This window comes from Scardinius erythrophthalmus (assembly GCF_964197995.2).
Source record: "Scardinius erythrophthalmus genome assembly, chromosome: 11".
NCBI classification, from domain to species: Eukaryota; Metazoa; Chordata; class Actinopteri; order Cypriniformes; family Leuciscidae; genus Scardinius; species Scardinius erythrophthalmus.
The window spans coordinates 30,728,625-30,742,421 of NC_138231.1; the positions used below are offsets into that span (position 1 = coordinate 30,728,625).

General features: G+C 39.0%; 1 protein-coding gene across 1 annotated transcript in view; it reads left to right on the forward strand.

Annotated features, from left to right (window-relative positions):
• The window catches only part of dab1a (DAB adaptor protein 1a), a gene marked incomplete at its 3' end in the record, with an annotated part of 157,106 nt that overhangs the window by 98,885 nt on the left and 44,424 nt on the right, over window positions 1–13,797 (forward strand). The window contains exons 4-5 of the mRNA XM_081378721.1: window positions 4,633–4,772; window positions 9,123–9,221. Coding sequence (XP_081234847.1) covers window positions 4,633–4,772; window positions 9,123–9,221 — 239 coding nt within the window. The remainder of the gene's footprint in view (window positions 1–4,632; window positions 4,773–9,122; window positions 9,222–13,797) is intronic.

Genomic DNA, 13,797 nt, shown 5'->3' on the forward strand with positions numbered 1-13,797 from the left:
CAGCAGCTGCCTTAATTCAATAAAGACGGGAGCTGTGTTGTAAGAAAATGAAAAGTCTTGTAGGGAGTCATTAGGCGATGTGTGGTTGCTGGCATTGACACAATGCCACAGGGAGATGCCAGCCCAGTAGTAATAAAATGAGTGTGTGTGAGAGAGAGAAAGTGCGTATAAGTGGGCGAGGTAAGCAGCCCTCATGTTCTTTCTATCTTCTTCTAAGATTAGACAATATTTTTCTTTGTGTAAATTCAGATATGTTTTACAGAGCAAGGTAATACAAAAACAGAATATATTCGCTTTTTTATTGTTTATTAGCTTATTTATTAGTTTTTCAATTTTTTCTCATAAAACATCCCTCATGAATTAGCAGGTTCTTTAAATAATATTTAAATTATTATATAGCGGTATACAGTATATATCGGCCTTTCTGTTAATTCACCTAATTGTGTTTGCGGTTTATTGGCCAGTTTCTGATTTGCTAGTTAATTAGTTTATTCATTTCCTATGGATCATTAGTTTATTCCCAAAGTCTTTTAATTTTACTGTTTCAAAGGAAAATGGTGCCGGGGAAATTGTGACACCTTTTAATCAGTGTTTAGCTATAGTGTCTAAGATTTTAAATTCTAAATATTTAATAATATTTGTATTTTTTGTTCTTTATTTTTTTCATGAATTTTAAATAATTAAAAAAAAAACTAAATAAACATACATCAGTAAAAACAATATTATTGGAAACATATATTTTAATAATATGTATTCAATTAATAAAATCTTCTTTCATATACTAACATTGAGAATTTGTATTATATGTAAATTCAAATGAAATAGGTCTCACGTCTAGCTTGGGTTTCCCCATACTGCCTTGCTCGCAGCGCGATTTTATTCACGCTGCTAGGCAGTCTGGACACCATGGACCAAATTTTCCCCTGAAAAAGGGAACCAATCACAGAACGGGGAGGGAGCAGCAAGGCGATGATGACACCGAAGCAGTTTGTTTATATCTATGGATCCAACATGGCATCAGACTCGACGTTACCTTCTACTCTCATGTTTATCTTGCACAAACGGTAATATTCGCTAAACGCCATCGTGTACAAATAAATCTTTGACCCATCGTCTTTTTCCTCGTCGAATTTCTGTCACTCTACATACGTCATCTGGTATAATTGAAGCGATTGGCTATGAGCTACATACAGGCGCATTTGATAGACATTCATAGCGCCCAATAAACGGCTCTGGGCATTCGTAAACCACGCCTCAAATACGAGAAAATGAACACGTGGTTCCCAGACCAAGTCTCAAATGAGACTTGGTCTGACGTTAGCCAGGCTATCTCACGTCTTCATTTAAACAATTTTGTCAGTGTTATCAATGTTATATTATAATTTAGCAGTTAAAGCAGTTGTACTCTCAATTTTTTAATGTGTGGGGGCTCTGGATTTTGGGATTGCAGTTGCAACTGCATAAAGCAGTTCACGTTCCTGTGCCCTCCTTCAATTAGACCTAATGTCAACAGCTCACTGCAGCTTGCTGCCAGAGTTCCCTCATTTTGAAGGGCCATGGGAGTGGGTGAGATCCAGACTGCTCTCCAAGAAACAGCGAGCTGTCCTCAGCCTGAATGAGGACTTTGGAGCCCTGCAGGGTAGAGAGCTGGAGCTCATTTCAAGACATCTCTACTTGGACAGTATAGTTTGCTGCCTTCTGACACAGATATATCCACCCACACACTCATACGGTCAGTTCTTTACCGCCAAAGTTCAGTCCCTGAGGTTGGCAGTAATAATAAGCGGCATTGCAGGTGCAGCGTTCTGAACTGGGGGGAAATAAATGAGTGTTTATCCTTGCCATCCTTGCCGCTGAGGGACAGCTGAAAGTTATCATCTTTCCGGAGCTCTCCACAAACTGTCAGAGTTAGAGTCAGAGCGAATGGGTTAAATCACTAGTTCAGTTAAAAATAAAAATGCTGTCTTCATTTTCTCCCATATGACATTGTTTATTTTGTGGAACACAAGATAGTTTCAACTTTTTTGTCCATTTAATTAAAGTCAGTGGAGTCTAAAACAACTTTCGTTGAACAAAAAAAAAGGATGAGTGTGTTCCTTCCATCATGTGTGCGGTGACCTTCGAAGAGTTGTTAATTTATCAGCTGTCTTGAATGCTCCTCTTCATCAGCTGCCTAATGTATGTGTTAAGCATGTGAAGGACATAGACTACTATTCATTATGGCTCATCTCTTACTTCAGCATAATGCCACATTGTGTCAGTGTTATTGATATATGTTGCACTAGAAGCCCAGAGCAATTTCTCTCAGCACTCCTATAGATTAATGATTGTTCAGTTGCTTGGACAGCCCGCAATACACCACAGATTGGCAGTGAAATCCATTGGACGGGTGCGAAGCATTTAATACATATTTGGTACACTATACACACAGTTTAGTAGCATGTAAAAACATACTTTGGAGTTAAACTTCAGTGCTCAAACCTTTCCTTATGATGAGGAATGCACCCATTGACTCTTTTAAAGTTCTACAAATGGGGTTCTCTAAAGCTTTTTAAGTTTATCAGAGAACTCGTTTTGCTCTATCTAAAGGAGTTTCTCCAGAGGTTTCATCCAGTGTGGCAATCTGAAGAACTCCATATAAGAATCGTTTTATATTTACTATCATTTTCTGGCCACAAAATTCTTGTTTATTGCTTTCTATTCTGGTGTATATGAATACTGAATAATATTTCTGACAAATAAAACATTTGCATGAAATATTGCCTTAAATTGTGTTGTTAAATTTATATTACATGCGTGTCTTAAGTAAATTACATCAGGTTTTGGTCAGAATTGTCATTCAGAATCCCAAATGTTTCTAAATTTAGCTACATGCCTTGTGTAGCTTTGTATTGCATTCACAGCTTTACCACTTAACAAACAGTAGAGCGTTGGCGCTTGCAACGCCAAGGTAATGGGTTCGATTCCCAGGGAAAGCAAGAACTGATAAGAATATAAATGTGTACCTTGAAATGCAATGTTAGTCGCTTTGGATAAAAGCGTCTGCCAAATGAAAAGATGTAAATGTAAACTTGTCCTACACCCTTCTGAATGGGGTTCAAACCAGCGTCATCCAGCATGAGCTTAGGGCCAGAAGAGTGAGGTTCACCTGCACTGGCCCACGTTACACTCGCCCCTCTAAACCTCATTGGTATAACATCACGACACCAATTTATTTAGTTTTACTCTCACTGCTCCAGGCGGGATTGGACTCTGCATCAACCGGCATTGGAGGCGGGTGTACTAACAAAGATGCTAAATACTGCTGCCTCTAGCATCGGTTTCTAGTGCGCCTCTTGAGGTCACGGAGGTCTTATTAGATGGCCTCCATTACATCTCACCCCCCATAACCTCACTCAATTCAGCATCGACCGGCATTGGAACCTGCTTCCACTAACAAGGACACTGAAGACCGCAGTCTCTAGTGTCAGTCGGTCAGTCAGTGTTGCTTCCCCAAAGCTGGCGCATCCCGTTTGCATAATAGTTTAATTCTTGATGCATCCGTTGAGCTGCAACAATGGAGAACTTGAAGGGGTATGTAGAAACAAGGTCAACATAAGAAACTACTGATACCACAACAATTCAAGAGCTAAAAGAGACAGAATGAGTGAGTGAGAGAAATGTCAAGTTGGTAAAGGGAGAAAGACATATACAAAAGGGGCGGATATGGGGGTCAGCGGGTTGACTGTGAGTAAGGTCTCCAAGTCCTTCTTGATTATTTTTTTATTGAACATGTTCTCCTTTCACCCTTCCTTCTTATATATGCTATCAATTAAGCCTAAGCAAGTTTATGTGTGTCCTGGCATGTGTCTATTTGCCTTTGTCTTCTGATCAAACTGCAGGCTCAGACCTAATTGGGTCTGTTTGTCTTTGCTTCACTGAGTGTGAGCCAGTTAATTGGTCTACATCCTTTGAGGCTCATCGATTGGTCAGTCCAGTTATCCAGTTATAGGCTTTGTGATGAAGGTGTGGGAGGAACCACTTGATCTTTCTATGCCGTGATTGGCCGATAGGCGTCCACTTTGATGTGAGAGCTCAAAAAAAAAAAAAAAAAGGCTTTCATCCCTCCTATCGCCTCACACCAGACCTGGACACAGCACTTTTACTTAGAAACCAACCTTTCACCATCATGCCCCGGGTCTGACATACCTGCAATTACGGACACACACATGCAGCAGTCTTGACCTTCATTCTGAGCTGCAAATATGGCGGCAAATGCGGGGCATCTGGGGGTTAGGGAGGGTTTTCAGAGCTCCGGGTTGATTTTAAACCTTGGCTTTGAACAGCCCTCCAGACTCATGCAGACAAACTCCAGCTGGAACTCAGCAACTACACTGAGATTAAAGATCTAACTGCTCGAACAGAACACAGTATTAGACATATGAGGATGTGGGCTGGGTTAAATACAGGCTATTAGAATATCGCTTGGTATTTTTGTCAGCTGCAAGGTCCAGATTGTGCTGATCGTCGGAAAAGTAATGGCATTTTGAGATGATAGTGGATGGAAGGAGGAGGAGATGTGCTGCAGATATGCAGAATTCATCAAATGACTGTGTGCTTCATCTATCTCCCTCTCTTTTTTTCTTTCTCCAGGGCAGGACCGCAGTGAAGCAGCTCTGATAAAGCGTTTTAAGGGGGATGGTGTTCGCTACAAGGCCAAACTCATCGGGATAGATGAGGTCACCGCCGCAAGAGGAGACAAACTCTGTCAGGACTCGATGATGAAACTCAAGGTGTGTTTGTGTTGGTTGCTTTCTATACATTTTTGTATTTATTTATGCTGTTGGTGTTTCTGTATATTGGTCAATGACATGGTTTAATTTTGTCTACTAATTTATTCAAAAATACATTAAAAATGTATTTGAATTCATACATACAATGACTAGAATACAGATCTTCTAATCTCTCTACTGTTATTCTTTAGTTAAAATAGAATATTTGACCAAAACTTAATTTCAGTGCTCATTAACACTTTTGTCTTCCAAATCAGTCATGTGGTGTGACCAACATAAAACAGGAAATTATATCATAGAGAGGGCCCTGCAGAGCCGTAAACTGTGTGTCAATAAGTATCTTAAAATATCAGATAATTTGAGTTTTTTAAGACAAGTTAAAGGTCCCATGACATGAAATTTTCACTTTCTGGGTTTTTTTAACATTAATATGACTTCCCCTAGCCTGTATATGGTCCCCAAGTTTCTAGAAATTTTAATCGGTGTAAATCGAGCTTTTGCTATCTTTCTCTGCCTTTGAGAAAATGGACGCTCAACCGCGCTGATCTTGAATCTCCTCCTTATGACGTTATAAGGAGGAATGTTACCTCCCCTGTCTCTGCTTTGCCCGCCCAGAGAATATTTTCCACCCATGAGAAAATGCGATAGGAAGTAGGAACGCGCGCGCGCGATTTTAGTTTGTCCACGGGAGATATAATGGCTTTTGAGCGAGCGAAGCATAATAATTGCTCAATAATTGGATGTACAAATGAACACCGAAGGGTTAATACAGAGCTGGGCTTGCTGAACGTCTGAAACTAAAGTCTGGATCAGTACCAACTCTCTTTGGCTCAGCTAACATTACACACCTCGGACAAGCAAGTCAACTAATAATACAAGTTGTTGCTTTACTGTTTATGGTTACCTAGCTTGTTACACGTAGAATGTGGCTGTAACATTAGCTATGCAGTTACTTGCGCTAATGTAAAGTTAGATAGCATCAAGTATGTGTGTGAATACACACACTGTAACGCGAGTGTTGTACACTTCTTTGTTATTTGGATAGCGTTTTCCTGTTGGTTATACGGCGTGCGCGATATCCGCATTTCAAGATTGCAGAGCTTGATGTAATTGTAATAAGATAAATTACAGATGTTACAGATCTCTCGTGAAAAGGCAACAGTAGGTTAGCATTAGCTACATGATAATAACTAAACCATCCGAATAAAGTCCAGACATAATATTTTAAACTAAGCATTCGGAAACGTCCTGCTGGAGCTGCTGAGTTGCAACTTCTTCAACCGTTGCTTCTCCATCTGGATCAGATTCTGGGTCAAACTGAAATGCTTGAACGACTGCGTGTCTCCTTGCCATTGCAATATATCCAATGTAAACATGCATGGTCTACCGTTGCCGCAGATGGTCAAGGCCACACCCACCCTCCACCTTACGCCGCCTATCTCCTCCTCATTAACATTTAAAGCTACAGACACCGAAACGGCCCGTCTGAAGGAAGCTCATTCTGGGACTGGCTTATAGTGGCTATAATTCTGCACCGAGCCTGAATTTTTGGAAAGAGATTTCAGATACAGTACTAGGGACCACTAAGGCCTATATTAAAGCCTACAAAAAGTAGCATGTCATGGGACCTTTAAGGTTAGTTCAGGTTATAAAATGTCATGTGATGCGACTATAAACATTTTCAAAAATATTGAATTAGATGTCACAAAACATTTATTTTGTAAATGTCTTTAATTGGAAAGAAAGTATTCATATAAAATCTTTCAGGTAGTATTTATAATTACATTTATTTAAAAACTAATAATAAAATACCTTTGGCAGTCCTTGTGTAAATAGGTTTTTAAAGGTGTAACTTCAATAGCTTAATAAATAAATAAAACACATCCATCAGATTGGGTAATAAGCCGTGTGAACAGCAGAGGTCACACTACTGTGTTGTCTCTAGTTTTTGCTACAAGCCTTGTGAAGCATTGTATTGCATGCACAGCGTTACCACTTAGCAAACTGAGCAATTATCACCAACTTGAAATGCCCACCCTTCCTCTCAAAAGAAGTATAACTGGCCCTACTCGCACCCCTCTGAATGGGGTTCAAACCAGCGTCATCCAGCATGAGGCTTTGTCTACATGAGCTTGGGCCACAAGAGTGAGGTTTACCTGCACTGGCCCACGTTACACTCGCCCCTCTAAACCTCATTGCTATAACATCACGACACCAATTTATTTCGTTTTACTCTCACTGCTCCAAGCAGGCATTGGAGGCGGGGTTGCTCTGTTTGTGTATAGATGAAGACTTTCCAGAAATCAGTGTATTTTGTAGTTTTTTGTACATTCACCATAAATCGCACCCCTTTTCACCAGTGTGTTTGAGAGAGAGGGTAATTTCGCCATCCGATTTGCATGTTGGTCTGATTGGAATGTCCAGACTGTTATTGATCAGAGCTGTTTACCTCTCACTCATCCAGACACATAATCTATACTCATATTCCCACAATCCTCCACTCCTTAGCAAACAAACAAGTCCCATGGTGTCATTTTTTTATCCTTTTATTCCTCTCTCATACTCTTTATGTCTCTCTGGTAAGGAGAGTTTCAACAACAGTTTGACTTGAGTGATTTCATATAATCCCCATCCTCTCTTGATAATCAGCTATAAAAACTTTCTTAACATCACATCCAGCATCTGTCCAGCTTTTCCTACAGACGATGCTCTGCAAACAGACCTCTTATATTTCACATCTGCATCTCTTCTTCACTCCAGCAGCACTTATATGCACACACTCCCACTTCTGAGTTTGAAATGTCAGAGCTTGTGCTGTTTCCACCATGCTACTACTGGCATTAGAAAGGCTCATTCATCATCCCGCCAGCACATATGGATAGGCATAATGGTGTGCTAAGATACATCACAAGACTGACGGATGCTTCTCCCTGCGCACTCGAAAGGGAGATCAAGAAACGGGCTCATCTTATTGGCTAGGACAGATTACGGTCCTGGAAGAATCGAGGGCTCCAGCATCTTGAAAGAATGCCCACACCCACCCCAAACACAGACCTTGGATTGGATTGGACATATGACGCAAGCTTGATTTAAAAAACATTTTTGGCTTTGGCTTAAGATAATTGCAACTTTATATTTTGCAAGTTTGACTTGACAAGTTGCTTATAAAAATGTATTTAAAAAGAGTTCCAGGTGTGATATCTTCTTATCAGAGTGACGGATTCTGGCAAAGGCGACGAATCCGCTCTAACCGACGTACAACCATCCGGGGTGGGACTTTTCTCTCTATGGTGCTCTTAGATTCTCTATTGGTCTTTTGCAGCAGTTTTACTAAAGGATGCCACTTTTAGTTCCTCCCACCCTTCTTGTTGAAAATGAATTGTGTCCATTGTGAGTTGTGTGTGGGTGCACAGTACAGATTAATCATGTCCGTGAATTACCAAATAAAATTCATTGCTGTTTGGTTTATTGAAAAAGTGCAAGATGTACTAATACATTCAAACCTGTGTTAAAAGGATAGTTCTGTAATCATTTGCTCACCCTCGTGTTGTTCCAAACCCGTTAGACTTTGTTTAATCTTAAAAACACAAATTAAGATATTTTAAAGAAACCTGGCCTTCGAAAGGCATTCTCTCTTATAGCATGTACCTGTACACTGTCTAAAAACTTTTTTTTTCGCGATTTGAGCCACTTGGTTTTAAATCTGTATCCGTGTATGATAACGGGCCACACTCATATCTCATTCACATAGGGGGAGATAAATGATATTTTAATATTTAAATATGTTTTTAAATAGTTCCTTGTGTCTGCATATAGAATGGCATACTGCAGTAATAACAGTTGAACACAGTGTTGACCAATTGTGCAAACCACTGGACAGTACCAAGTGGATTCATTTATTTGCTGGAAGCGCAGACCAGTTTCGTCCATGGTTTCGATTGGGTAGTGCAGTCCTGTTCACACTTTACACTGATAATGCAGTTTAATTTGCTAATTCGTTGCTCTTTGTTCTCAAAACAATGGCTTATTGAGAATACATTACCATAAGAAATGTGGTTTGTGCATATACATTTTGGGATTTATGTCTAGTTTTGAATGACCATAGTTATGGCATCCATCAGTATAGGGGATAAAAACCCAGATGTCTTCAATCTCTCTAAACCAGCACATATAGAACCTCCAGCCAGAAATTGTTGAAAACATGGAGAAACTGAATCAATTTCTTTACATAACCGCTAATGCTCCCCAAGGATTGCAGCAAGTAGCGAAAGCTGCCGTTCCCTGCTCTGTTCCTGTTTTATCTTCAATTCGTCTTTTCTCATGTTTCTGTTTTCATCTTCTTGTCTGCAGGGAATCGCAGCCTCTGCGCGGTCTAAAGGAGAACACAAACAGAAAGTTTTTCTCACTGTGTCCTTTGGAGGGATCAAGATCTTCGATGAGAAGTCGGGGGTGAGTCGGGGGAGTGGTTGGGAGTCGGGGACAGTGGGAATTGTGTCCTGTCACTATCCATGATCCTTTGAAGCAAGTGTCTGAGCCATGAATACAAATCCTCAGATGCCTAACCTGGTTTCTGTTTGTTTTATCTACAAAAATGAAATTTTGTGTTTTTCATTACTTTGGCGATGTGTTGTAGTTAATATCTAGCTGACATTTGTTTTATTTTACTCTCATCGATTGACGAATGACAGGAAAGTGCTATAAAGTAGGCTAGTCGGCATCAGTAAAAACCACAGTACAATGGGAGAGCTAATTGCAACAACAAACACAAGATGAGCCAAAATGTCAGATTCAAAGACAAATGATTCTTCAGAAGTTGTTCTTTTTCATGAGTCAATCAATAGTCTCGAATTAGCGATTTGAATTGGACTAAAGACCTGTTCACACCAAAAACTATGACTATAAATATATAAACTATATGTTAGCATTCACAATTCATGATAACGTTATGTTTATTATATCTGTGTGCTGCAGTTATGCTGGCTGCTGCTTTAAATGCTTGAACTCTTATCTTTTTTTATCTTTTTTTATGTTCTGAAACTGATTCCAACAATATTGTTCTTCTGTGTCATTTTTGTTATAACTGTTGTGTGGACTTTTTCATAATAGAATGTTTAGTTAGTTATCAGGATTGATGAGAACAACCCTTAAGTCAGTGAATCGAAATTCGTTCATAAGTGTTTACGTCATTTCTTGGTTACGTCTCATTTGGAATTTACTGGATCTCTCAATGAGATATTTTAGGTTTGTGAAACTTATGTAAGTCTGCTTACTGACTGATTGTTCAAATAACAATGTGTAATTAACTCTTTCCTGACCATTGATGGAAATTTACATCATTTATGAGACAACGCTTCCCAGACACTGATGGAATTTTCCGGTTTTCCGTGTTTTCACTGTTATGGTAGGGGGCGCTATTACGCATCTTCTGAAAGATTTTTTTTATTTTATTTTTGTTTCAAAAATGCTGCGAGGGAAAGAGTTAATATATATATATATATATATATATATATATATATATATATATATATATATATAATTACACAAATATTATTGATCATTGTTTAATGTAAGAGGTACAACTGAAAGGTGAATCAACATTTGTTCGGGAGTTAATAGCCATATTTCTTATTAAACTGTCTGAAATATTCTTTAAAATCAGCAATATTTAAATGGCAAAAATACAGTGGGGATTACTAGAGTGACAGCATTAATCTAAAAGATTGTAATTTAACCAAATATAAACCAGTGTGGAAATAATTGTTACGCAGCTTCGGTCTGTAACCATCTGAAATGTGCACAGAACTCAAAATGTCTTTTTGCACTAAAGTATAAGTGCCAATTATTTCACAGACATAACTGAGAAAACAAAGCAGATGTACAGTTATACTCGTGGACATTTAAAGTCTAGTCCTCATGGCTCTTCAGGAGGCCCCTTATTTTCTAAGCCTCAAAAGTTTGGTTCTGTGTGCTAGTGTGCTGTTGCTCAGGCTCGAGTCTGCTGTACGTCGGGCGGGCGGTTAGGCCATCCTTTGGGAGAGGTAAGCCTGTGTTAATGATGCGTTTTAAAGAGAGGAGCGCTCTCTGGGGAAATCAGAGAAGCCTAATTGAACAGACTTCTTAGAATAGAACGACCGTAGCTTTACAAGACCCATCTGCAGGGCCCGACTCCATCTTGATGGAGAGTAAATGGCAATAACAGCCAGTGAATCACACCTGAGCTAGTTATAAACGGAGGGAATAATGCGTATTTATGAAGTATCAGACCAGATCACGTACACCTAAGTGCTGCAACACAGAAGAAGAGTTTGAAAGGAGTTCACTCCATAGTTATTAATTTGCCTTTTTCTTTTTTGTTGTGACATGCCATTAAGCCCTTTTGGTTTGAAACCAGTTTGGACATTGTTTTTTTTTTTTTTTTTAAAGATGGAGCAAATCCCAAAGAGTGTTTTTGTAATTGGTTTCATTAGTCCCACATTGATTTACAATGTTTTTATTTACAGCATTTCACAGAGGTGTAAACAGCATACTTTATCATTTTAATTTGTTTTTTGATGATATTGTCATGTAAATGTTCTTTTTACATTTGCTTAACATAACTTATTAACATACTTAACATACTTATGTGATGTCAGTCTTTTTATACCACAAAATGAAAAAGTATTTTCAACGTTTGTCATATCAGTGTTGCTAGAAACATACATAAGACACATAAGGCAATCAATGAAATGTCATGCGTAATGCTGCAGTATAAAGTTCAGTATCACTGTTGATATTAGTTAGTGAAACTATTTTCTACATAAAGTGGGTTGCCCCTTCACGGTGGCCACAGTTTAAGATCACATGACCAGCTGTGGCTTTGCAATTTAGTTAGTACTTCCAACATTTGTCAAAATGTTGCTAGAAACATTCATTCATTCTATAGAAGACTGAAAAATGTTGTGCAATGCTACATCCACACAGGTGTCAGTATAAATTTCAGTTCACTGTTGTAGTTAGTCAGTCTAACAATAAGGTACACTTTCCACTAAAAATGTTTTACACCTAAAGAAATTAGAAGTTATTTTAATGTTTAACATGATGTAGACAAGCCAAAAAAAAAAGAAGGTGTTCTATTATATAAGGTAGGGCTTCCCTTCATAGTGGCCGCCATGTTGTGATCACATGACCAGATAGCCTATGGCTGAATCCGAAATCGCCCCCTAAACCCTCAATCACAATTCCCTAGATTAGTCCACTAATACAGTTCACTTAAATGAATGAATGACAACTAGTGAGTGAATTCGGACAGCCGTTGAGTGTGCATTGAATGTACACTCGTTATTGGGATTGAATGAGTGCACCCCAGGCCCGGAGTGGGTAATCGGGAGAATCGGGAGTATTCCCGGTGGGCCGCTTCACTTTTGGGCCGGTCGAGGATTTTTTTTTTTTTTTTTTTTTTTTTACATTTCAATGTCACATTATACGGTGGCCCAGTAGTGCACAACACAACGAAATGTAAAAAGGAAACATAAGTTCACAACACAACGAAATAAAGCCACAACACAACGGAAACAAGCCACAACACAACGGAAAATCCACAACACACCGAAATAAAGCCACAACACAACGGAAACAAGCCACAACACAACGAAAAATCCACAACACAACGGAAATAAGCCACAACACAACGGAAAATCTACAACACAACGAAATAAAGCCACAACACAACGGAAATGCTCCCGACCACTTGAGGGCTCTCGGAGCCCAGTAAAGTTAGTTTTCCAAGTCATTGTTCTATAGAGTCAGCAGTCTTAATATATAAATACCACGATAAGTTTTAACAGTGTATATCAACATTACTTCAAAATAACCTACATGAATTATAGCTGCGTATTTGATTTATACTCGAGAATGCTTGGACGCGCTACCACAGCGCATGATCGTCAGGGAACGTCTGGCAATTCCACCAAGTGGTTAAAACGTATAATTTATTATAATATAATTTGATAAATAAAAATAAAAACCATTTGGTGAAATTGGAAGGAATTGGCACAATTCCACATATAATAAGTCAGTCTGGTCACTAGGAACATGATAAAAGAAAAAAAAAACTTTTACAGAAATTTCCTAAAAAAAAAAAAAATGTTAATTACTGTAAATACATGAAGGGTATTGGAAAAAAGTCATTATTAAGTCATTATAAAAGTCTTATTAAGTCAGTCTACTATCAAATACAATCAAGCTTTGGATTTTGAACATGTCTGTTTTTGAATGTTAAAAGTAATTTTAATTAAAACAAATTATACGTTTTAACAACTTGGAGGAATTGGCAGACGTTCCCTCAGGGATAATGCGCCGTGGTAGCGCGTCAAAGCATTCTAGAGTATAAATATGCAGCTATAATGCACGTAGGTGATTTTGAATTAATAAATGTCGATAAACAATGGTTAGCTACATACTGTTAAAACTAATCGTGGTGTTGATATATTTTTATAGACTGCTGACTCTCTAATGAACAATGGCTTGGAAAACTAACTTTACTGGGCTCCGAGAGCCCTCTAGTGGTCGGGAGCATTTCCGTTGTGTTGTGGCTTTATTTCGTTGTGTTGTAGATTTTCCGTTGTGTTGTGGCTTTATTTCGTTGTGTTGTGGATTTTCCGTTGTGTTGTGGCTTGTTTCCGTTGTGTTGTGGCTTAATTTCGTTGTGTTGTGAACTTATGTTTGCTTTTTACATTTCGTTGTGTTGTGCACTACTGGGCCACCGTAACATTAGGATACACACGTTCCGCATTCTGCCACCACAGCGCGCAACTCAGCATGGGTTGTACCATGTGAGGGAGTTCTCCCCTCCCCTCCTATAGAAATGGTTGGGTCCATAGCCCGTCTTTTCAAAACGTTTTCTCAGGGAGGCTACCGCGGCTCCGCCGGCGCCTACTGATAGCTGGGCCGGCCGTAACGGTACGCGTCAGGGAGGATGGATGGGAGGAAGAGGCCAGGAGGTAGGTTATGGAAGCTTTGTTTCCGCCACAGAATAAAACATTTTAAA